The following is a 26,591-nucleotide window of genomic DNA, read 5'->3' as shown; positions in this document are numbered from 1 at the left end:
TGGATTTTGAGCGTCTCTTTATTAAAAACGTGTAAAAGTCCTATACATCAGAGTCTGTTAAAGACAAATAATTTAATAATGAGGGTATGTAAAAACACATTAGTATTATTTTAGGAGCGGATGTTGACACCTATGAGGGTTGCAAGCAGATCTAAACCATATTGCGTGTACAATAATCACAGTAGCGGTACTGTGTGAGTCGCTCCTGTAAATAGCAGGGTTAGCGGTCCTTGAAAAATACCTTTTGGTTAAGATAGTAAGATAATATGGATGATTGTGAAGCAGTTATTCATAATTGTAACGCCTGCCGTTGTTGCTTGGACCCCTGGAATCGTCCCCATCGCAGCAGTATTGGATATTTTCTGTGTCAACAGTATATCATTTTGAATATTTTCATTAATCGAACGTAACAAGATATTTAGCTACGCTAATCTACACAGTTTGACACACAATTGTCATTGTCAGCGCAGGAGATGGAAAAGAGAAGCAGCCTAGATGAAAAGTCATATGCTCTCATATACAGTCTGTATAAATGCTACAAATAGTAATACTACAGTTTTTTGCTCTCTATTAAAGTCCTTCATTGCAAAGTGTTTTTTGATGAGTGAAAAATGGCTTTGTTGCAAAATGTTTGTTTTTTTTAAACGCAGCTGAAATATGGCCTTGAATGACGTCACACGACACATACAGCACAGCTACTGCGTACACAGAGGCTCGTTTGTTTAGCTACCGGTTGGAAAGTGTATCTTTACTTTGCGTAGACAGTGATGCAAAGTCTCTTCAACGTCATGTGGATGGATGAAAAGCATTGGCCGTGCTCAGCTCCTTTGGCAGTTTCTTGGGCATATGATAAAAAACAACTATTTGTCTAAGGCTAATCAGAATACATGTAGATAGGTGGCTTTAGTATCGACCCCTATCACATTCCTGGCGGTGCATTTGTAGGAGCCCTGGTCTCTCTGTGTGGGGTTCTGGATGATAAGAGAGCCTTGTGGGTGGAGGTACTTGTTGCCAAAGAGGCGTGGCTGGGCACTGACCGCTAGCCGCGCCCTATCCGGTGTCTCCCAGGCAATCTCAGCTCGGGGGATCCCAGTGGCAACACAGTTCAGCTGGACCGCCACGCCGCGGCGAGCATACATCACAGGAGGCGGGCCATTGGTGATGCGAGGCAGGTACGCGATGACAATGACGGGCACGGAGAGCAGGGCGCTGCCGTACTCGTTAGCCGCTCGGCAGACGTAGGAGCCGCGGTCGTAGACGGACGCCTGCTGGATGGCGAGCGTCCCATTGGCCAATACGGCGTAGCGACCGGCTCTCTGTGGCCGCCCCAGGACCACCCCACTGGGCAGGGTCCACGTCAGCCGGAGGGGGTCCCCCGTAGAGAGACAGTGGAGTTGGAGGCTCTCCCCATTCATAATACTGATGGGGGAGTTGTAGCGGTTATTGATCTCTGGTTTCCTCTCCGGGGCTAAAGTAATAGTACGTTCCACTAGCCCGGCTACATTCCTCGCCAGGCAGCGGTACATACCACTCTCAGAGACAGAGGGGTTAGTGATGACCAAGGAGCCGTCAGGTCGGTGAAAGAACTTGGAGAACTGGGCACCCCTCATGAGGGGGGAACCATTAGGGAGGATCCAGGTTACTGTTGGGGGTGCTGGGCCTCCTTCAAAGGAGCAGTTCAGGGTCATGGTACTGCCTACCGTTAGAGAGAGGCTCTCTGTTTTGGGCCCTCTGAGTTGCGGCCTCTCTACCATCCCTCTAACCTCCAAGTGGACTATCAGCCTGGCCTCCCCGCCCTCGTTGTGTGCGATGCAGGCCAGCTGAGCCGAGTCGGTCCCCTTCGGCGAACGTATATCCAACGTACCGTTACGATGCACCGTCATTCTGCTGCCGTAGTATGGCACCGGGAGGATGACGTTCTCCGGTAACACCCACATGACCCGGGGGATGGGTGTCCCCACAGCCTCGCAGGCCAGCATTGTTTGCTGGTCCCTTATAGCCGTCACTCTGATAGTGTTGACCATACCTCTCAGTCCGTTGATGGTCGGCGGCGTCACAAGGACATCCACCCTGGTGACTTTGCGGTCCTGGCCGGCACTGTTCCTAGCTGTGCAGGTGTAGTTACCAGCATCAAAGCGTTGCGCCTTCTTGACCACTAATGTGCCATCATTATGGACCTGGTACTTAGTGGGGGAGGAGGAAATGGCCCGGTTAGTGGGGGAGAGCCATGTGATGACTGGGGTCGGCTCTCCCTTGGCGCTGCACTTCAGAGACACGGTCTCCCCATAAAGAACCCTGACGACTCTCGGGCTTTGAGTTTTGTCTCTGATGATCGGAGGGTCCGCCACCACCTTGACGTGAACCTTCATCTCATCCTTCCCTATCTGGTTCTCAGCGTAGCAGGTGTAGTCTCCTTCCTCTCTCATCCCCACGTCGTTGGCGTACAATGTCCCGTTGTCGAACACCACGTATCTGGGGGGGGGGGGGGGGGATTGTTTGGAAATAGTGTTGTGGTTCTTATCGACTATGCAGTTAATGTGATTCAATAACAGATTGAATGTACATACTGTATTATGTCATTCAATAACATTTTACGGTATGTGTAAAGTTAAGTTGATGCCGATTCAACAAACACCAAGTACCTGCGGGTGCGCCCACCTCTAACACTACTATCCGTCTGTTTCAGTGTGTTGATCATGGTGCCGTCCGGCAGAGCCCAGCGGATCTCAGGGTTGGGGAGGCCAGACGCTACACAGTCCACCTTCAGTTCTCCTCCATACATCACCTTCAAATTCAAAAATATTTGTCTATCCAATCGTACATCAGACAGAAAACCGACCAAAATATTTGCACTCACATGCAACACATTAAAATATCACATTAAAAACACCAATGTTCTGCCCCATATGGCACCCTAACCCCTATATAGTGCACAATTTTTCACTAAGGCCCATTGGGCTCTGGTCAAAAGTAGTGCACTATACAGGGAATAGGGTGCCATTTGGGATGTAACCCATTATTTACATAGAAACCTAAGACAAAAGACAGACCTTCTGACTGGCCAGCAGCTGCTTCTGCTCAATCTTGGCCGGCTTGGTCAGGACGTTAACCCTCAGAAGCATGTAGTCGTCCCCCATCTTGTTTCGGGCCACACACAGGTAGTCCCCATCATCTTTCTCTGTCGTGGCCTGGATGGCCAGAGAACCGTTGGTGAACACCTTTATCCTGGGGTCAAAGCTGAACCCCCCCCCCCAAAAAAAAACAAGTTGTTATTGTTTGTGAATAACAGTTTTTCCTGCTGTTAATAGCAACCATGTTAGGTCTTCCTTTGATGGTTTTTCAGCTAACCTTTAGGGAATAGAAAATGTGCCTGTATGATTTCCTAGTAAACCTTCTCATTCATGATAACATCTGATGATGATAGTTGATATACAGTGCCTTCAGAAAGTATTCATACCCCTTGACTTATTCCACATTTTGTTGTGTTACAGCCTGAATTCAAAATTGATTAAATATTTTTTTCTCACTCATCTGCACACAATACCACATAATGACAAAGTGAAAACATGTTTTTAGACATTTTTGCTAATATATTGAAAAGAAAATACAGAAATATCTCATTTACATAAGTACTCACACTCTTGAGTCAATACATTTTAGAATCACCTTTGGCAACGATTACAGCAGTGAGTCTTTCTGGGTAAATCACTAAGCGTTTTGCACACCTGGATTGTACAATATTTGCCCATTACTTTTGAAGGAATTCTTCAAGCTTTGTCAAGTTGATCATTGCTAGAGAGCCATTTTCAAGTCTTGCCATACATTTTCAAGCCGATATAAGTCAAAACTGTAACTAGGCCACTAAGGAACATTCAATGTCATCTTGGTAAGCAACTCTAGTGTATATTTGGCCTTGTGTTTTAGGTTATTGTTCTACTGAAAGGTGAATTTGTCTTCCAGTGTCTGTTGGATAGCAGACTGAACCAGGCTTTCCTCTAGGATTTTGCCTGTGGTTAGTTATATATATTTTTTAATCATAACTTGAAAAAAAATGATGAGTGGTACTCAGTGATGTTTTGTGTTGGATTTGCCCCAAACATAACACTTTTTATAACAGGACCTAAAGTTAATTTCTTTGCCACATTTTTTGCAGTTTTACTTTAGTGTCTTATTGCAAACAGGATGCATGTTTTGGAACATTTTAATTCTGTACAGGTTTCTTTCTTTTCACTCTGTAATTTAGGTTAGTATTGTGGCGTAACTACAACGTTGTTGATCCATCCTCAGTTTTCTCCAATCACAGCCATTAAACTCTAACTATTTTAAAGACACCATTGGCCTCATGGTGAAATGAGTGGTTTCCTTCCTCTCCGGCAGGAAGGTCGCCTGTACCTTTGTAGTGACTTGGAGTATTGATACACCATCCAAAGTGTAATTATAACTTCACCATGCTCAAAGGGACATTCAATGTCTGTTTTTTACATTCTTACCCATCTAACAATGGGTGCCCTTCTTCGCAAGGCATTGGAAAACTTCCCTGGTCTTTGTGATTGAATCTGTGTTTGCTAGACTAAGGGACCTTACAGATAATTGTATGTGTGGGGTACAGAGATGAGATAGTCATTCACAAATCACATTAAACACTAATATTACACACAGTCCATGCAACTTATTATGTGACTTTTTAAGCACATTTTTACTCCTGCCATAACAAAGGGGTTGAATACTTATTTACTTTTCATTTTTTATTCATTTGTAAAAATGTCTAAAAACATAATTCCACGTTGACATAATGGGGTATTGGGTGACATAGCATCTCAATTGAATCAATGTTAAATTCAGGCTGTAACAGAACAAAATGTGGAAAAAGTCAAAAGTATAAATACTTTCTGAAGGCACTATACATACAGACAATGGCCTGAAGGGCATATTAGACAATGAGTGAAAAAGATGCCAGAAGATGCATACCTGTACTGGGAATCCACTAGTTTCTTAGAGGGGGTTCTCCAGACGATCCTGGGCTCTGGTGTTCCTGTGGCAATGCAGTCGAGCCTCAGCAGCCCCCCGTAGACCACGTCAGACCTCTGGGGAGATGAGGAAGTAATCCTGGCCTTGGTGGAGGATGGGAGTCTCAGTACTGTCAGAATGCTGGTTCTCCTGGAGGCTCCTACCGCATTACTGGCCACACACTCATATCTCCCCGCGTCGCCTTGGCCTAGCCCACGGACGTACAGGGTCCCGTTGGGGAAGACAAAGAAATTACGTCCGTTGACGAACTGCGAGGTGAGGAGCTGGACTCCATCGGGCGTGGTCCAGCGCATGACGGGCGTAGGGGCTCCTTTGGCGGTGCAGTGGATGTAGGCCGTGCTGCCCTCGGGGAGGGACATGTTCTCATAGCGAGGTTGTTGGATGACTGGAGGCAAGGCTGCCACATGGAGGCGGACAGAGACGGTGTCGGCTCCCGCCACGCTGCTGCCGATACATTTATAGATCCCTCTGTCTGTGTAGCTGGCCTGGGTTATCCGGAGAGTACCGTTACTGAGGAGTTCCACGTGCTTAGGGCCAGACTGTGGGCTGGGCTGGGGGCCACTGAATGGGTTGGCAGGGCCCGGGGCTGGGGGCGCAGCGAGGTGGACCCTGTCAGGTAGCACCCAGGTGACCCGGGGCATGGGATGTCCCTGTACCTGGCACTCCAGATCGATGCCGTCCCCGTGGTACACGGTAGCATCGCGGTAGCGCGGCTGGAGCACTCTGGGATGCTGGGCCAGGACCGTCAGGGAGACCACCATCTTGTCCACGCCATACTGGTTCTGGACCATACAGAGGTACTGGCCTCGGTCCTGGGGCTGGCTGTTACGGATGATAAACGTGCCGTTGGGATGGACCTCGAACCTCTGGACCCGAGTGTTCTGGGCTACTGTCGCTCCTGCATGAATCAAAATAATGTGTGTTTCAAGACATCAAACAGATTAAAACAATAAAGGGTTGTTTCTACAACATGTTGTCTGTTGAAACGCATAAGAATGGAGCATAGCTTATATCATAACAAATAGGGTTCTCCTTTTTTGTTACATTAACAGGCTTACATACAGCTGTGTCGTTCTGTAACAGAGGGTGAAGGAGGATGTTCTAAGAAGGGGAGAACAGAAAAGGAAGTACTGGTATACATACCAGTGGAGACTCTCGTCCAGGAGAGGAAAGGCTTGGGCTCCCCTACAGCCACACAGGGCAGCTGTGCATCCATCTCTGCATTCACTGTCACTGTCCGCACATCCACATTGGTGATCCGGGGCTTCCCTCTTACAACAGGCCCTGCTACGGGGGGTCTCTGACCACCTCCCGACACCCCACCTGATAACCCCTGTGTCTGGGTAGGGGTCTCTGTCCTCTGGCCCCCACCAGATGGACTCTGAGGCCTCGATGAAGACACTGATGAAGTCTGAGAAAAGCTCTTTGTGGTGGTGGATGCGAGAGTGGTTGTAATGGTCGTCTGTCTGACCATCTGGGTGTTTGTGTTTGTGACTGTCCTGTGGGGTGTTCTGGGTTCTGTGGTGGTTGGTTTAACACCGGTGACTGGATCAGGCTTGATGTCAGTTGACTCTAGTTTAGTAGTGGTGTGGGAGTCGGCTGGTGGTGGTTGTCTGTTGGGGTCAGATCTGGTGATTAGGATGGAGTCTCCTCTGTTGAGGATCGGGTTGTTCCTCTGGTCGGGTTGAGAGATGAGGACTCTCTCTCTGTGACTGTCTGGGATGTGGTTGGAGTTGGAGGGAGCCTCCACTGTTCTGGATGAAGGTTGGTTCCTGACCCTAGTGGATGGAAAGTTTAGTACAGGGATTTGAGGCCTCACCCTAGAGGGGAAAACTATGGATGTCCTAACTGATGTGGAGGTGACAGGTGACATAGTGGGAGTAACATCTTTTGAGGTAGTAGCAGCAACAGAAACTGCAACATTTTCCACTGGTGTTTGGTCTTTGCCAGTGGTGGAAGTGCTTTCTCTGATGTTATAGTGCCCATCAAAGGTTGTTCTGGGCTTAATAGCGGCTGTTTTATCGGGACCGGATCCGCGATAAGAGCTTTCAGATGTCACCAGCCTTTCAGTGGTGCTAACCCGAGCCTCCTCATGTTCTGCCTCCTCATGGAAGGACTCTTTTGTTGAGGCACCCGGGGCGTGTGTTGTGCCGTGTGCTCTGGTTATTTCATGCCGGATAGATGGGGACACGCTGTCAATCTCTTTGACCGGCGCCTTTTTAACCTCAGTAGTACCTGTTGTATATCGATCGTCTGGTGTGTTGAGCTGTCCATCTGCTGGCACTCCCGGGCGAGTGTTGCGATTCTCCGGGGACTTGTCAGGACTTGGAACAGGGTGAAGGTCTACAGTAGCGCTGCCTCCCCTTTGTGTTGTCTCGGTTGGTTTAACTGCAGGAAGGGGGATGCTTGTCAAATTCCCCTGACTGGCTGTCGTGTGCACAACCGAGTGCTCTGGGACTGGGCTCGGAGTGTTCGGAGTCTGAGAGGCTCTTTCTGGGGCTGCTCTGTGATGGCTGCTCTGGGACGTTTGTTTGTATGTTTCTGTTAAAGAGGCTGTAGGAGATGCCGGTGGGGCTGTTGTGCTCCCGAACAGTGGTTTGGCGTGTGGTGAAAGGGTGCCCTTTGTCTCGGAGCGAGTTGTAGGTTTCACTGAAGGGTCAATCCTGTCTTCGTATAAAGAGGCTACTGTGTTCTCTTCGTGACTCACTCTGCCTGATGACGTTGCTTGGCTGCCCGTTGATGGAACTGCGGTATTAAACCTGTCCGTCATGCTTTTGGCCTTGTCGAACGCTTCTATTTTAGTCCATGTGGCAGTGGTTGCCTTGGTAGTTGTTGGGAGCGCGTCCTTAGGTGTGGCTGCGGTTGTAAAATCACTTCTCAACGGATTATTAGGCTTTGGCTTCTTTCTGCCCGTATTGGGCCGTCTTCTCCTGCCCCCGCCCCCATTCCTCCTCCTGGGGTTCTGGTTTCTGAGTCGAGTAGCCACCTCCCCTGGAGTTTCCTTCCTCATATACACAGCTGAAGTGAGCTCGGTCGTGGGAGAGGGTGCGCTGAGTGGAAGATGGGTTATATTAGACCTTGTATGCTGCTTTAGCTGAGTATGTGTGTCTGGTTTAGCAGTTGTGGTCTGAGTCTCGGTGAGAGAGTGATCAAATTCATCTCTCTCTGTTTCCGATTCAGAGTACCCTCGAACTGTGGTGGTGGCGAGGGATGGGTCAAGTTCAGCTCTGTCTAAATATGCGTCACTTCCTTCATTAAAGCTGTTAACAACACTGGGTCCGTTAGCGTCTTTCGCCCCCTGATTATCCTCAGACGTGGGTGAGATATCAGACTCTGTAACCGCGTCAACATCTGTAGTTAAAGCAGTGGTGGGGGTGGTGCTTTGATTTTCTCCTTGTAAAGAGTCGTTGTGCAAAGAACTGGTCCAGACGTTCACATGCAGCTGACCCAGGGTCTGGGAGTGTGTGTGTGTGACTGTGTGCCTGCCTTGTGTCTCTGTGTGTGTGACAGTATTACTGAGCTGCTGGGGAACAGATGTGACAGGCTCTGTGACTGGCTGCGTGAAAAGTGCATGATTTGTGGCTGTATCCACATCTGAGTCTGTAGTGTAAGTAGTGTGTCGAGTGGATATATGCGGTGTAGTAGTGGGTGTGTATAGCTCCTCCTCCTCTTCCTCATGTAGGTTGTCTGTTGATCCCTCTATGTTGTCCGGAGACTGTGTCTGCTTAGCGCTAGCTGTTGTTGTTGACTCCTGCTTCTTCCTTGTGGTGAGGTGAGTTGAGCTGGGTGTTATGTTTGTGTTAGCCTGTCCGTTCTTGTCACGGATTTTGGCCAAAATGTCCGCCCACTTCTCCGGGTCTATATTTTTGTTTGCCACGTTAATCCTCCTTCTCATCTCCACTGTGTTTTTCTTGTCTTTATCATTTGTCCCTGTCGTGGTTGGTTTTCTTGGTACAGCAGGTCGCCTCCACGTGTTTCTAAATGGATGAGCACCACCCCTGTTTGAACTTTGACCTCTCCTCCGTTTCATTAGCTCCACACGGCTCGGGGATGAGGAGGAGGAGAAAGATGAGGAGGAAGGCGAGGAGGGGACTTCCTCCTGCCTGTCCTCATCGTCCCCTGATGCCTCCTCTGTGTCCTCCATGGGGGCTTTGACCCTGGTGTTGACCCCTGAAGCAGACTGTGGCCTCATTCTCCTCAGTGGTCGTATCTCTGCTCCTAACTGTCTGGTGAGAGTCACCTTAGTAGCCAGGGAATACACACCATGCTGGTTCATGGCCACACACTTATAATATCCACTGTCTGTCAGTCGACTCTCTGGGACTCTCAGAGTTCCGTTGGAATACACCAGCGCTCTAGAAGAGTTGGCTCTGTGACTCACTATGTTGCTGTCAGGAAGGATCCAGTTAATCTCAGGGTCAGGAGAGCCAGACACGACACAGTTCAGAGTGAGAGGAACACCGGTGAACCCCTCCACGAGGGTAGGTGCCATCTCATCCCCTCCAAGAGGGGGAGGACTGGAGGACTCCTCGACCGTCAGGCGGAAAGGGAGGACAGTGAGGTCGTCAGAGACCTGGGCGATACAGTAATATAGCCCTGAGTCTGAGTGTCCTACAGCTTTAAAATCCAATCTACCGGTGCTCAACACTGACACCCTGTTGTCTGGGCTGCTGTACGGTGCCTCCAGCTGGGTCCCGTCTGGCAGCATCCAGCGAACCGCCGTGTCTCCTGAGCTCAACACGTTACAGTCCATCACAGCAGGGCTGCCCACTACAACACTCAGCACTGTCCTAGTAGTGTTTGTGTTCTCTATCATGACCCATGTCCTACGGTGTCTGCGCTCCAGCTCAGGCTCCACGGTCTGTGTGAGGTGGGTGCTGAGGATCAGCTTGACGCTCTTCCCAGTGGACTGGGGCCTGTTCAACTGCAGGTCCATAGAGCTCTGCATTAGCCAGGATGGTTGAGCTACCATGTTAGCCTTAACCCCTGTGTAGTACAATGCATCTCTCTCCAGGTCCTGTCTGTACCTGGAGATCAAGAAGGAAAAAACACATAACATAAAACATAACATAGCAGTATGAAATGAGATGCTCTATATCACGTATTGAACTCAAGGCCCATTCATTCCAGCCTGCGGGTGGTTTAATCATTATTAATATATACAGTGCCTTGCGAAAGTATTCGGCCCCCTTGAACTTTGCGACCTTTTGCCACATTTCAGGCTTCAAACATAAAGATATAAAACTGTATTTTTTTGTGAAGAATCAACAACAAGTGGGACACAATCATGAAGTGGAACGACATTTATTGGATATTTCAAACTTTTTTAACAAATCAAAAACTGAAAAATTGGGCGTGCAAAATTATTCAGCCCCTTTACTTTCAGTGCAGCAAACTCTCTCCAGAAGTTCAGTGAGGATCTCTGAATGATCCAATGTTGACCTAAATGACTAATGATGATAAATACAATCCACCTACAGTGCCTTGCGAAAGTATTCGGCCCCCTTGAACTTTGCAACCTTTTGCCACATTTCAGGCTTCAAACATAAAGATATAAAACTGTATTTTTTTGTGAAGAATCAACAACAAGTGGGACACAATCATGAAGTGGAACGACATTTATTTGATATTTCAAACTTTTTTAACAAATCAAAAACTGAAAAATTGGGCGTGCAAAATTATTCAGCCCCCTTAAGTTAATACTTTGTAGCGTCACCTTTTGCTGCGATTACAGCTGTAAGTTGCTTGGGGTATGTCTCTATCAGTTTTGCACATCGAGAGACTGAAATTTTTCCCATTCCTCCTTGCAAAACAGCTCGAGCTCAGTGAGGTTGGATGGAGAGCATTTGTGAACAGCAGTTTTCAGTTCTTTCCACAGATTCTCGATTGGATTCAGGTCTGGACTTTGACTTGGCCATTCTAACACCTGGATATGTTTATTTTTGAACCATTCCATTGTAGATTTTGCTTTATGTTTTGGATCATTGTCTTGTTGGAAGACAAATCTCCGTCCCAGTCTCAGGTCTTTTGCAGACTCCATCAGGTTTTCTTCCAGAATGGTCCTGTATTTGGCTCCATCCATCTTCCCATCAATTTTAACCATCTTCCCTCTCCCTGCTGAAGAAAAGCAGGCCCAAACCATGATGCTGCCACCACCATGTTTGACAGTGGGGATGGTGTGTTCAAGTTGATGAGCTGTGTTGCTTTTACGCCATTGCATTGTTGCCAAAAAGTTCAATTTTGGTTTCATCTGACCAGAGCACCTTCTTCCACATGTTTGGTGTGTCTCCCAGGTGGCCTGTGGCAAACTTTAAACGACACTTTTTATGGATATCTTTAAGAAATGGCTTTCGTCTTGCCACTCTTCCATAAAGGCCAGATTTGTGCAATATACGACTGATTGTTGTCCTATGGACAGAGTCTCCCACCTCAGCTGTAGATCTCTGCAGTTCATCCAGAGTGATCATGGGCCTCTTGGCTGCATCTCTGATCAGTCTTCTCCTTGTATGAGCTGAAAGTTTAGAGGGACGGCCAGGTCTTGGTAGATTTGCAGTGGTCTGATACTCCTTCCATTTCAATATTATCGCTTGCACAGTGCTCCTTGGGATGTTTAAAGCTTGGGAAATCTTTTTGTATCCAAATCCGGCTTTAAACTTCTTCACAACAGTATCTCGGACCTGCCTGGTGTGTTCCTTGTTCTTCATGATGCTCTCTGCGCTTTTAACGGACCTCTGAGACTATCACAGTGCAGGTGCATTTATACGGAGACTTGATTACACACAGGTGGATTGTATTTATCATCATTAGTCATTTAGGTCAACATTGGATCATTCAGAGATCCTCACTGAACTTCTGGAGAGAGTTTGCTGCACTGAAAGTAAAGGGGCTGAATAATTTTGCACGCCCAATTTTTCAGTTTTTGATTTGTTAAAAAAGTTTGAAATATCCAATAAATGTCGTTCCACTTCATGATTGTGTCCCACTTGTTGTTGATTCTTCACAAAAAAATACAGTTTTATATCTTTATGTTTGAAGCCTGAAATGTGGCAAAAGGTCGCAAAGTTCAAGGGGGGCGAATACTTTCGCAAGGCACTGTACAATACCAGTCAAAAGTTTGGGCACACCTACTCATTTTTCTTTATTTTTACTATTTTCTATATTGTAGAATAATAGTGAAGACATCAAAACAATTACGTAACACATATGGAATCATGTAGTAACCAAAAAGGTGTTAAACAAATCAAAATATATTTTATATTTTATATTTTTCAAAGTAGCCACCCTTTGCCTTGATGACAGCTTTACACACTCTTGGCATTCTCTCAACCAGCTTCACATGGAATGGTTTTCCAACAGTCTTGAAGGAGTTCCCACATATGATGAGCAATTATTGGCTGCTTTTCCTTCACTCTGTGGTCCAACTCATCCCAAACCATCTCAGTTGGGTTGAGGTCTGGTGATTGTGGAGGCCAGGTCATCTGATGCACCACTCCATCACTCTCCTTCTTGGTCAAATAGCCCTTACACAGCCTGGAGGTGTGTTTTGGGTCATTGTCCTGTTGAAAAACAAACTAAGTGCAAACCAGATGGGATGGCGTATCACTGCAGAATGCTGTGGTAGCCATGCTCGTTAAGTATGCCTTAAATTCTAAATTAATCACAGACCGTGTTACCAGCAAAGCACCCCCACACCATCACACCTCCTCCTCCATGCTTCACGGTGGGAACCAACAATGCGGGGATCATCTGTTCACCTACTCTGTGTCTCACAAAGACACGGTGGTTGGAACCAAAAGTCTCAAATTTGGACTCATCAGACCAAAGGACAGATCTCCACCGGTCTATTTCCATTGCTGGTGTTTCTTGGCCCAAGCAAGTCTCTTCTTATTATTGGTGTCCTTTAGTGGGGGTTTCATTGCAGCAGTTCAACCCTGAAGGCCTGATTCACGCAGTCTCCTCTGAACAGTTGATGTTGAGATGTGTCTGTTACTCTGTTTCTGAGGCTGGTAACTCTAATGAACTTATCCTCTGGAGCAGAGGTAACTCTGGGTCTTTCTTTCCTGTGGCAATCCTAATGAAAGCCAGTTTTATCATAGCGCTTTATGGTTTTTCCGACTGCACTTGAAGAAACTTTAAAAGTTCATGAAATGTTCCAAATTGACTGACCTTAATGTCTTAAAGTAATGATGGACTGTCGTTTCTCTTGCCTATTTGAGCTGTTCTTGCTATAATATTGGCTTGGTCTTTTACTAAATTGTCACACCCTGATCTGTTTCACCTGTCCTTGAGATTGTCTCCACCCCCCTCAAGTTGTCGCGCATCTTCTCCATTATCCCCTGTGTATTTATACCTGTGTTCTCTGTTTGTCCGTTGCCAGTTCATCTTGTTTGTCCCCAGTTTCTCTTTTCTCGCCCTCCTGGTTTTGACCCTTGCCTGTCTTGACTCTGAGCCCACCTGCCTGCCAACACCTGACCGCCGACCTGTACCTTCGCCCTACCTCTGGATTATTGACCTCTGCCTACCCTGACCCTGAGCCTGCCGTCTGTCCGGTACCGTTGCCCCACCTCTGGTTTACTGACCCCTGCCTGCCTTGACCTGGCTATTGCCTGCCCCTGTTGGATTATTAAACCATTGTTAATTCGACGTGTCTGCATCTGGGTCTTACCTTGATTCCTGATACAAATAGGGCTATCTTCTGTATACCACCCCTACCTTGTCACAACACAACTGATTGGCTCAAACACATTAAGAAGGAAAGAAATTACACAAATTAACTTTTAACAAGGCACACCTGTTAATTTAAATGCATTCCAGGTGACTACCTCATGAAGCTGGTTGAAAGAATGCCAAGAGTGTGCAAAGCTGTCATCAAGGCAAAGGGCACCAAAGAACATGGCTGACGTTTTACATTCTCCCAACCAATTGTGCCATTTTATTAATTTATTTTCCGTTTGGTGTAACTTATTTTTTCACTTATTGTGTACATAATGTTGCTGCTACCGTCTCTTATGACTGAAAATAACTTCTGGACATCAGAAAAGCGATTACTCACCGCGGACTGGAAGAAACTTTTTCCTTTAATGAGTCCGACAAGAGGTATATCCTGCTTTCACTGGAACAGGTCCAGATCCAAGCCTTATGCGTGAAGAAAAGACGCCGGAAAAGGGGACGCAGATTGAGGATCTTTCTGAGAATCCGGAGGCGAGCGAGTAAACTCCCAATGCCTTCCATTCTTCTTGCTAACGTGCAATCATTGGAAAATAAAATTGATGACTTACTATTAAGATTATCCTACCAACGGGACATTAAAAACTGTAACATCTTATGTTTCACCAAGATGTGACTGAACGAAGATACGGACAATATAGAGCTAGCGGGATTTTCCATGCACCAGCAGAACAGAGATGCTACCTCTCATAAGACTAGGGGTGGGGAAGTGTGTCTTTTTGTCAATAACAGCTGGTGCGCGATGTCTAATATTAAAGAAGTCTCGAGGTATTGCTCGCCTGAGGTAGAGGACCTTATGATAAGCTGCAGACCACATTATCGACCAAGAGAGTTCTCATCTGTATTATTCGTAGCCGTCTATTTACCACCACAAAACGAAGCTGGAACTTAGACCGCTCTCAATCACCTCTATAAGGCCAAAAGCAAAGAAGAAAATGCTCACCCAGAAGCGGTGCTCCTAGTGGCCGGGGACTTTAATGCAAGCAAACTTAAATCAGTTCTACCAAATTTTTACTAGCATGTCACATGTGCAACCAGGGGAAAAAAATCCCTGACCACCTTTACTCCACACACAGAGATGCATACAAAGCTCTCCCCGCCCTCCATTTGGCAAATCTGACCAGAATTCTATCCTCCTGATTCCTGCTAACAAGGAAAAACTAAAGCAGGAAGTACCAGTGACTTGCTCAATGCGGATGTGATCAGATGACGCGGATGCTACACTACAGGACTGTTTTGCTAGCACGGACTGGAATATGTTCCGGGATTCATCCAATGGCATTGAGAAATACACCACCTCAGTCATCGGCTTCATCAATAAGTGCATCGATGACATCATCCCCACAGTGACTGTACGTACATATCCCAACCAGAAGCCATGGATTACAGGCAAAATATGCATCGAGCTAAAGGCTAGAGCTGCCGATTTCAAGGAGCTGGAGACTAATCTGGACACTTATAAGAAATCCCGCTATGCCCTCAGACGAACCATCAAACAAGCAAAGCGTCAATACAGGATGAAGATTGAATCCTACTACACCGACTCTATGCTCGTCGGATGTGGCAGGGCTTGAAAACTATTACGGACTACAAAGGGAAACCCAGACGCGAGCTGCCCAGTGACACGAGCCTACCAGACGAGCTAAATGCCTTTTATGCTCGCTTCGAGGCAAGCAACACTGAGCATGCACGAGAGCACCAGCTGTTCTGAATGACTGTGTGACAACGCTCTCGGTAGCCGATGTGAACAAAATCTTTAAACAGGTCAACATTCACAAAGCCGCTGGGCCAGATGGATTACCAGGACGTGTACTCAAAGCATGCGCGGCTCAACTGTCAAGTGTCTTCACTGACATTTTCAACCTTTCCTTGACCGAGTCTGTAATACCTACATGTTTCAAGCAGACCACCATAGTCCCTGTGCCCAAAGAAGAGAAGGTAACTTGCCTAAATGATTACCACCCTGTGGCACTCACATCGGTAGCCATGAAGTGCTTTGAAAGGCTGGTCATGGCTCACATCAACACATCCTCCTGGACACCCTTGACTCACTCCAATTCGCATACCGCCCCAACAGATCCACAGATGACGCAATCTCAATCGCATGCCACACTGCCCTTTCTCACCTGGACAAAAGGAACACCTATGTGAGAATGCTGTTCATTGACTACAGCTCAGCGTTCAACACCATAGTACCCACAAAGCTCATCACTAAGCTAAGGACTCTGGGACTAAACACCTCCCTGTGCAACTGGATCCTGGACTTCCTGATGGGCCGCCCCCAGGTGGTAAGAATAGGCAACAACACTTCTGCCACGCTGATCCTTAACACTGGGGCCCCTCAGGGGTGTATACTTAGTCCCCTCCTGTGTTCCCTGGCCACCCACGGCTGCGTGGCCAAACACGACTCCAACACCATCATTAAGTTTGCTGACGACACAACAGTGGCAGGCCTGATCACCGACAATTATGAGACGACCTATAGGGAAGAGGTCAGAGAACTGGCAGTGTCCCTCAATGTGAGCAAGACAAAGGAGCTGATTGTGGACTACAGGAAAAGGCGGGCCAAACAGCCCCCCATTAACATTGACGGGGTTGTAGTGGAGTGAGTCGAGAATTCAAGTACCTTGGTGTCCACATCACCAATGAACTATCATGGTCCAAACATACCAAGACAGTAGTGAAGAGGGCACGACAAAACCTATTCCCCCTCAGGGGCCTGAAGAGATTTGGCATGGGTCCCCAGATCCTCAAAAGGTTCTACAGCTGCACCATCGAGAGCATCCTGACCGGTTGCATCACCGCCTGGTATGGCAACTGCTCGGCATCTGACCGTAAGGCCCTACAGAGGGTAGTGCGAATGGCCCAGTACATCACTGGGGCCAAGCTTCCTGCCAACCAGGACCTATATAATAGGCGGTGTCAGAGGAAAGCCAGAGTTGTCAGAGACTCCAGTCACCCAAGTTATAGACTGTTTTCTCTGCTACCGCACGGCTTAGGTGTACCGGAGCGCCAAGTCTAGGACCAAAAGGCTCCTCAACAGCTTCTACCCCCAAGCCATTAGACTGCTGAACAATTCATAAAAATCGCAACCAGACAATTTACATTGACCCCCCTACCCTTTTGCACACTGCTGCTACTTGCTGTTTGTTTGTTACCTATGCATAGTCACTTTGCCCCCACCTACATGTACAGATTACCTCAACTGGCCTGTACCCCCGCACACTGACTCGGTACCGGTGCCCCCTGTATATAGCCTCGTTATTTTTATTGTGTTACTTTTTATTATTACTTTTTATTTTAGCCTACTTGGTAAATATTTTCTAAGTAAGCATTTCACAGTAAAGTCTACACTTATTGTATTTGGCAAATAAAGTTTGATTTGATTTGGCTACTTTAAAGAATCTCAAATATAAAATATATTTTGATTTGTTTAACACTTTTTTGGTTACTACATGATTCCATATGTGTTATTTAATAGAATTGATGTCTTCACTATTATTCTACAATGTAGAAAATAGTACAAATAAAGAAAAACCCTGGAATGAATAGGTGTGTCCAAACTTTTGACTGGTACTGTAAATGTATTTATTTTTTGTGGGAAAAAACGATCTCAACCAACATTTAAATGACTAAAACCAAATCAAGACTGTGTAGAAATGATAATGGACCCACATTTACAACCTCTTCACTCTGTCTAGCTAGCTAACAGTCATCGAAACGAAAGCTAGACAGTCAGGGAGCATCGAAAAATGGAGTGAAGACAATTTTTGCACATTTTGATGGCGAGGAAATATAATTCATCATAAGTGTGGCCCTCCGGACCTCGGTGAAGACCGAATGCCTTTGGGGAAAATGAGTTTGACAACCGTGCCCTATATCGAGGACCACTCTAAAATGAACACATAAAATCACATAATAATCACATATGGGCAAATCCTAACTTCCACAAATGTTCACGCGCATTGGTCTCATTGCATGACTAAGTGAAAATGTTACTCAAGTAGAAGTTGGAATTTGGCCCATAATGATAAATGAAAAAGCGTTTTCTTAATCCAGCCTACCTGTAGCTGGGCACCGGCTCCTTAGTCAGCATGATCTCTCTTTGCAGGTGAGCGGGCGTGTCGCTATAGTAGGCAATCAGCCTCCAGAGTCTCTCATAATTGTCCCTGTTGATGGGACACTCCAGATCCATGGAGATACTCACATTATAGGCCAGCTGCAGAGGGTTGACCTGCTCCCAGCTGACCTTAGACGACTCCCTGCGGGGCTCTCCGATGCTGCACTCCAGATCCACTTTGTTCCCATGCTCGTCCGTCAGGCCTAGGGTAATGTTGCCGAACGACCCCTTGAACTCCTCCAGGGTCATGACCTCGGTCTCTGTGTCCTCTTGGGTCGTAGGTCGATCAGGGGAGGTGATAACGGGGCTGGAGCAGACCAGTGTGTCCAGGCCCAGGACTTCTTTCATTCGTAAGCTCTTTGGGGAGTAACACATAAAGCAGAGCTGACCTCCTGGGTAGGCTCTGTCCTTTTTACACTTCAGCACACCTACGAAGAAAGGAAAATGAGAGGGAACATTAACACCATTATTCAATGTTTGAAATTCCAAATGTGAAGTTTGGTTAGGTTTTGGACATACATTTTCAAGGCACAAATGTGTAAAATGACAGCTGCATTATGCTTTGAGCATTGATCCAATTGTGTCTGCCATCACTGACGAATAGGTACATTCACTGAGTAGCTAGTAAATAAAATAAACTCAGCAAAAAAAGAAATGTCCCCTTTTCAGGACCCTGTCTTTCAAAGATAATTCGTAAAAATCCAAATAACTTCACAGATCTTAATTGTAAAGGGTTTAAGCACTGTTTCCCATGCTTGTTCAATGAACCATAATCAATTAATGAACATGCATGCACCTGTGGAACGGTCGTTAAGACACTAACAGCTTAAAGACCATAGGCAATTAAGGTCACAATTATGAAAGCTTAGGACACTAAAGAGGCCTTTCTAATGACTGAAAAACACCAAAAGAAAGATGCCCAGGGTCTCTGCTCATCTGTGTGAACATGCCTTAGGCATGCTGCAAGGAAGCATGAGGACTGCAGATGTGGCCAGGACAATGAATTGCAATGTCCGTACTGTGAGACGCCTAAGATAGCGCTACAGGGAGACATGACGGACAGCTTATCGTCTTCGCAGTGGCAGACCACGTATAACAACACCTGCACAGGATCGGTACATCCGAACATCACACCTGCGGGACAGGTACAGGATGGCAACAACAACTGTCCGAGTTACACCAGGAACGCACAATCCCTCCATCAGTGCTCAGACTGTCCGCAATAGGCTGAGAGTGGCTGGACTGAGGGCTTGTAGGCCTGTTGTAAGGCAGATCCTCACCAGACTTCACCGGCAACAACGTCGCCTATGGGCACAAACCCACCGTCGCTGGACCAGACAGGACTGGCAAAAAGTGCTCTTCACTGACTAGTCGCGGTTTTGTCTCACCAGAGGTGATGGTCGGGTTCGCGTTTATCGTCGAAGGAATGAGCGTTACACCGGGGCATGTACTCTGGAGTGGGATCGATTTGGAGGTGGAGGGTCCGTCATGGTCTGGGGCGGTGTGTCACAGCATCATCGGACTGAGCTTGTTGTCATTGCAGACAATCTCAACGCTGTCCGTTACAGGGAAGACATCCTCCACCCTCATGTGGTACCCTTCCTACAGGCTCATCCTGACATGACCCTCCAGCATGACAATGCCACCAGCCATACTGCTCGTTCTGTGCGTGATTTCCTGCAAGACAGGAATGTCAATGTTCTGCCATGGCCAACGAAGAGCCCGGATCTCAATCCCATTGAGCACGTCGGGGACCTGTTGGTTTGGAGGGTGAGGGCTAGGGCCATTCCCCTAAGAAATGTCCTGGAACTTGCAGGTGCCTTGGTGGAAGAGTGGGGTAACATCTCACAGCAAGAACTGGCAAATCTGGTGCAGTCCATGAGGAGGAGATTTATGTCTCAGTTGTTGAATCTTGTTATGTTCATACAAATATTTACACATGTTAAGTTTGCTGAAAATAAACGCAGTTGACAGTGAGAGGATGTTTATTTTTTAGCTGAGTTTACATAACCTGGTGAGTTTTTTTCCCAGTCGGCGAACCACTTCATCCTGCAGTCACATGTCCAGGGGTTCCCATGCAGGAAGAGGTTCTCCAGCTGGGGCATTCCTCCCAGCAGCTTCTGGGGCAGCGAGGTCAGCCTGTTCTCCGACAGGTACAGGTGCCTGATGTATCGATAAAGAGACAGGAGGGACATTATAACATTAGCTTCAGGAACATCTTGGCTCCATCTCAATTCCTCTTTCCGTGATTCCTCACATCATATTTCCTTGCCTCATTTTCAACTGCATTAGAAAAGGTACAAGGTCCTGCCCTTCTGACCTTCTTCTACAATGGGTTTTGAGAAGGCGGTGAGGAGAGAGGACGCAAATAATCTATGAAAGACGAATTGAGAAAGCGCCCGATACCAAGATAAAACCAAATATTGTCCAGAGCATTATGGGTACTGTAGTTCCTCATGCTAGGCTTCACCTGAGGGTGGAGACGTGGAAGTGTCCCATCACGGAGAAGGTGGAAAAGGTAGAGGGGTGGAGCTGCTGCAGTCTGTTCCCCTCCAGCTGTAGGAGACGTAGGGAGGTGAGGCCCTGGAAGGTGTCTGGGTGAATGAACTCCAGACGGTTGTGGTCCAGGTGGAGTCTGGTCAGAGACCACAGACCCTGGAGAGTGTGTCTGTTGATCTCCTTCAGTTTGTTATAGCTCATCTTCAGCATCTGAGGGGGAGAAAGGCAGAGGGGAGTGAGTTATCATCCTAATAGAATAGAGCAGGGTTTCCCAAACTTCAAATAACCAAAACATCGTCAAATTTGGATTATTTGAATCAGCTATGTAGTGCTAGGGCAAAAACCAAAACGTGCACCCAGGGGGGCCCCAGGGTGCAGGACCATGTTTGGGAAACTCTGGAATAGAACATAGTAGAATAGAGTAGAATATAATAATAGAATGGAACAATTGCCTGGTACTATACTCTATTTCCTACTGTACAGTACTGAGGTGATATTTCATGTTAATCAACATTTCCTGTTTATTACTGGAAGCACAGACACGAGCTGCCCAGTGACACGAGCCTACCAGATGAGCGAAATTACTTCTATATTCGATTGAGGCAAGCAACACCGAAGCATGCATGAGAGCATCAGCTGTTGTGGACGACTGTGTGATCACTCTCTCCGTAGTCGATGTGAGTAAGACCTTTAAACAGGTAAACATTCACAGACGTATTACCAGGACGTGTACTCCGAGCATGCGCTGAACAACTGCCAAGTGTCTTCACTGTCATTTTGACTACCGACCCATTGCACTCACGTCTGTAGCCATGAAGTGCTTAATAAGGCTGATAATGGCTCACATCAACACCATTATCCCAGAAACCCCAGACCCACCATAATTTGCATACCGCCTCAACAGATCCACAGATGATTCAATTTATATTGCACTCCACTCTGCCCTTTCCCACCTGGACAAAAGGAATACCTACGTGAGAATGCTATTCATTAACTACAGCTCAGCGTTCAACACCATAGTGCCCTCAAAGCTCATCACTAAGCTAAGGACCCTGGGTCTAAACACCTCCCTCTGCAACTGGATCCTGGACTTCCTGACCGGCCGCCCCCAGGTGGTAAGGACAGGTAACAACACATCTGCCAGGCACGACTCCAACACCATCATTACGTTTGCAGATGACACAACAGTGGTAGGCCGGATCACCAACAACAATGAGACAGCCTATACAGAGCAGGTCAGAGACCTGGCCGTGTGGTGCCAGGATAACAACCTTTCCCTCAACGTGATCAAGACAAATGAGATGATTGTGGACTACAGGAAAAGGAGGACCAGGCACACCCTCATTCTCATTGATGGGGCTGTAGTGTAGCAGGTTGAGAGTTCAAGTTCCTTGGTGTCCACATCACCAACAAACTATCATGGTCCAAACACACCAAGACAGTCGTGAAGAGGGCACGACAAAGCCTATTCCCCCTCAGGAGACTGAAAAGATTTGGCATGGGTCCTCAGATCCTCTAAAAGTTCTACAGCTGCACCATCGAGAGCATCCTGACTAGTTGCACCACTGCCTGGTATGGCAACTGCTCTGCCTCTGACCACAAGGCACTACAGAGGGTAGTGCAAATGGCCCAGTACATCACTGGGGCCAAGCTTCCTGCCATCCAGGACCTCTATACCAGGTGGTGTCAGAGGAAGGCCCTAAAAATTGTCTCTCTGCTTGTTCTCTCTGCTACCGCACATCAAGCAGTACCGGAGGGCCAAGTCTCGGTCCAAAAGGCTTCTTAACAGCTTCTACCCCCAAGCCATAAGACTCCTGAACAGCTAATCAAATGGCTACCCAGACTATTTGCATTGCCCCCCCCCCCCTTTTACACTTCTGCTACTCTCTGTTTATTATCTATGTATAGTCACTTTAACTCTACCTACATGCCACCAAAAGCACTCACAAACTTCTACAGATGCACAATCGAGAGCACCCTGTCGGGCTGTATCACCGCCTGGTACGGCAACTGCTCCGCCCACAACCGTAAGGCTCTCCAGAGGGTAGTGAGGTCTGCACAACGCATCACCGGGGGCAAACTACCTGCCCTCCAGGACACCTACACCACCCGATGTCACAGGAAGGCCATAAAGATCATCAAGGACAACAACCACCCGAGCCACTGCCTGTTCACCCCGCTATCATCCAGAAGGCGAGGTCAGTACAGGTGCATCAAAGCTGGGACCGAGAGACTGAAAAACAGCCTCTATCTCAAGGCCATCAGACTGTTAAACAGCCACCACTAACATTGAGTGGCTGCTGCCAACACACTGACTCAACACCAGCCACTTTAATAATGGGAATTGATGGGAAATGATGTAAAATATATCACTAGCCACTTTAAACAATGCTACATAATATAATGTTTACATACCCTACATTATTAATCTCATATGTATACGTATATACTGTACTCTATATCATCTACTGCATCTTTATGTAATACATGTATCACTAGCCACTTTAACTATGCCACTTTGTTTACATACTCATCTCATATGTATATACTGTACTCAATACCATCTACTGTATCTTGCCTATGCCGCTCTGTACCATCACTCATTCATATATCTTTATGTACATATTCTTTATCCCCTTACACTTGTGTCTGTCTATAAGGTAGTAGTTTTGGAATTGTTAGCTAGATTACTTGTTGGTTATTACTGCATTGTCGGAACTAGAAGCACAAGCATTTCGCTACACTCGCATTAACATCTGCTAACCATGTGTATGTGACAAATAAAATTTGATTTGATTTGATGTATATCGTATATTACATCAATTACTTCGACTAACCGGTGCCCTCGCACATTGACTCTGTACCGGTACCCCCTGTATACAGCCTCGCTACTGTTATTTTACTGCTGCTTTTTAATTATTTGTTATTTTATTTAAAAAAAGTTACTTATCTATTTTTTTTTTTTACTTAACACAAATGTTTATTAAAACTGCATTGTTTGGTTAAGGGCTGTTGTATTTGGCGCACGTGACAAATACAATTTGATTTGATTTGTACCTGTAAGGACATGAGATCCCTAAAGGCCCCGTTGGGAATGTTGTAGAGATCATTCCCATGCATCATCAGAAGCTCCAGCTTCCTCAACCCAGCCAGAGAGGTCTGAGTCACGTGGTGTATGGTGTTAAACCTACAGGAAACAACAATGACACAAGCAATTCATGACTGACTATTAACGTACTTGACTTGTTCTTTGTGGAGCAAAGTGCCTTCATTTCTGACTGTGTGAGGAGACAGTGTTAAAGACCCGACAGAATTTAAGACCTCGTGATCAAAACATTGTCAATTAAAAGTGGTATTGTAGTTGGGAACATATACAGTGGGTGGGCTTCTCTGTTCTTTTTAAGAAATGGCTAAAGCTCATAAGTGAAATGACTCAGTAAAAAGCATGGGGTATATAATAAGCATATAATAAGATTACATCAGACTTCACTGTAGGCATTATGCACATTTACTTGTGAGTTGCAGAGAGATTAATTTCAGTCACATGCTAAGCACATTTGAACAAGTACTTAATTGTAAACAATTCTAAAGGCCTTTAATGAAAAGTGACTTTTTGATTGCTTATTATTTATTTTTAGTGGTCTACAATGCACATGCATAAATAAAGATCGTATACTTTATGCACTTTACCCATACTGTACGTCTATCGGTATTATTGTGCGTGATGCTTGTTTTTTTAGGCCTACGGTCTCATTGCGGGTCATTGAATAAAGCCAATCCACCAGGCTTACCCCAGGTTCATGCGCTCCACTTGTCTGGATATGCCGGCGGGCACGGCGAGCAGGGAACGGAACGTGCAGTGCACCTCTGTGGCCTGAGGGCACGTGCACTGGCGCGGGCAGGGGAGACTTGTAACTGGCACCATCAGCATGGACAGTATCAATATGAATGCGGCGGGACGGGCCATCTTCAGCTGCGCATCCATCCACCACAAAGTGTTCCTATCACTGGAGCTGGTCGAGGGTTACAGATTCATTATAGGCCTATTTCAGTAGTACCCAAATACAAATGAAAAGATGATCTCTGACAAAATACTTCACAGTAGAGAAAATCGATAGACTATGCGCGAAATTAGGGACCACTGTATGAACGCATCGTTACGCACATCAAACATGGTATGACCTGAACCGAAAGGAAAATGTTAAACATCTCACCTTATAATTTGTATTAACCTTAATTTAGATCCAGACTCACTGTATCCCATTTTACCATGGCTTTGGCTTCTCCTCAATGCCACTCTTCACGAAGCGCAAAACTCCATAGTTATAAAGTCCTATAATGACAAACTCCCCAAAGAATAACATAGTTACAAGAAATTCCGATGTAAAATCCGTAGACAGAAATGCGCACAGGGCTTCGATAGACTGTTTGAAGTATCCGTTTTGTTTCGTGTGTAGCCCTTGAGAAACTTTGCAAAGAAAATTACACTTTTGCCCAAAACTTTACAGTGCAGGATGCGCCTTCCACCGACAGCAAGGGGTGAGTGAATGGCTAATCGTTTCCAACATACAGTCAGTTTGGAGAAACAGAAGGACCCAGTGAGGGGTGACAGAGTGAGATAGAGGTAAGAGACTGGCAACTGCTGAAGTCGGCTACAGTAGGTCGTTACAATAAGGATATCGTTTTTCCATTCAACTACGTGCATAATCATTGTGCCATCACATTGAATCGCTGCTTTGAGACTTTATCTTCATTAAATGAATGAATTCATTTATAAAAATAAAATAAGGGATATACCACAGGCTACTTCTTTTCTCTATTCTACTTCTCTGCTGTGGAGGGAGATACCAGTAGCCTACTCCTTTTCTCTGTTGTATTTCTCTGCTGTGGAGGGAGATACCAGTAGCCTACTCCTTTTCTCTATTCTACTTCTATGTTGTTGAGGGAGATACCAGTAGCCTACTCCTTTTCTCTATTCTACTTCTCTGCTGTGGAGGGAGATACCAGTAGCCTACTCCTTTTCTCTATTCTACTTCTCTGCTGTGGAGGGAGATACCAATAGCCTACTCCTTTTCTCTATTCTACTTCTATGTTGTTGAGGGAGATACCAGTAGCCTACTCCTTTTCTCTATTCTACTTCTCTGCTGTGGAGGGAGATACCAGTAGCCTACTCCTTTTCTCTATTCTACTTCTCTGCTGTGGAGGGAGATACCAGTAGCCTACTCCTTTTCTCTATTCTACTTCTCTGCTGTGGAGGGAGATACCAGTAGCCTACTCCTTTTCTCTATTCTACTTCTCTGCTGTGGAGGGAGATACCAGTAGCCTACTCCTTTTCTCTATTCTACTTCTCTGCTGTGGAGGGAGATACCAGTAGCCTACTCCTTTTCTCTATTCTACTTCTCTGCTGTGGAGGGAGATACCAGTAGCCTACTCCTTTTCTCTATTCTACTTCTCTGCTGTGGAGGGAGATACCAGTAGCCTACTCCTTTTCTCTATTCTACTTCTCTGCTGTGGAGGGAGATACCAGTAGCCTACTCCTTTTCTCTGTTGTACTTCTCTGCTGTAGACCATCATGTGAGGTAACCTACTAAGTGAAGGGAGCAGACAGACCAATGTAAAGTTTATGTTGGTTTTACAGCCCTGTCATTTAACATCTCCCCCTCTATCACACAACACACACAGTACTGTATCAGCAAGCACATGTGTAATTTGCAAGCATTCCAGGAACCACAAACAGTCTGTCACACTGGTCCCTCTATCCCCATATCCCCTGAGTTAATTTAGAACATGTAAATCAGATCAAGTGTGTGTGTGTGTGTGTGTGTGTGTGTGTGTGTGTGTGTGTGTGTGTGTGTGTGTGTGTGTGTGTGTGTGTGTGTGTGCGTGCTTGTAGGGTGAGGTCTATATAAAAGTTCAGAAAACCTGACCCCTGGAGACTGACCTCACAATAGTCCTTTAACCCACCAGTGGGAAGCCTTATGGTTAAGGGAGGCAGTGGACCCTATTGACCTGCTGTGTGTGATCATGTCAACCTTGAGGAGCGAAGAGTTCAAAGTTTCCCAGGGGGTCAGAGAGCTAGAGAAGCCTGTGTGTTCGACCAAACGCCTGAGATACGTCAGACTGTGATCCTGTCCTGACATCCATCACCATGTCACTTCAACAGCCAATAGCACACAGCTGCACCAAAGCCACATGTAGGTGCGGCCAATATCAAAGT

General features: G+C 46.4%; 1 protein-coding gene across 1 annotated transcript; it reads right to left on the bottom strand.

Moving 5' to 3' along the window:
* Window positions 1-24,931, bottom strand: LOC139373236 (matrix-remodeling-associated protein 5-like). The gene is made up of 11 exons (XM_071113515.1): window positions 24,589-24,931; window positions 24,166-24,387; window positions 23,432-23,561; window positions 20,346-20,584; window positions 19,887-20,038; window positions 17,820-18,303; window positions 6,172-10,055; window positions 4,969-5,926; window positions 3,051-3,237; window positions 2,643-2,785; window positions 1-2,472 (listed from the first exon to the last, which is right to left on the bottom strand). The coding sequence occupies exons 1-11, from the start codon at window positions 24,636-24,638 to the stop codon at window positions 879-881; spliced, it is 8,043 nt and encodes a 2,680-aa protein (XP_070969616.1). The 5' UTR covers window positions 24,639-24,931; the 3' UTR covers window positions 1-878.
* Between the last annotated feature and the right edge of the window lie 1,660 nt (window positions 24,932-26,591).

Source organism: Oncorhynchus clarkii, chromosome 18 (assembly GCF_045791955.1).
Source record: "Oncorhynchus clarkii lewisi isolate Uvic-CL-2024 chromosome 18, UVic_Ocla_1.0, whole genome shotgun sequence".
Taxonomy (NCBI): Eukaryota; Metazoa; Chordata; class Actinopteri; order Salmoniformes; family Salmonidae; genus Oncorhynchus; species Oncorhynchus clarkii.
The sequence above is the reverse complement of the archived record's forward strand: the minus strand, read 5'-3'. Positions and strand labels throughout refer to the sequence as shown.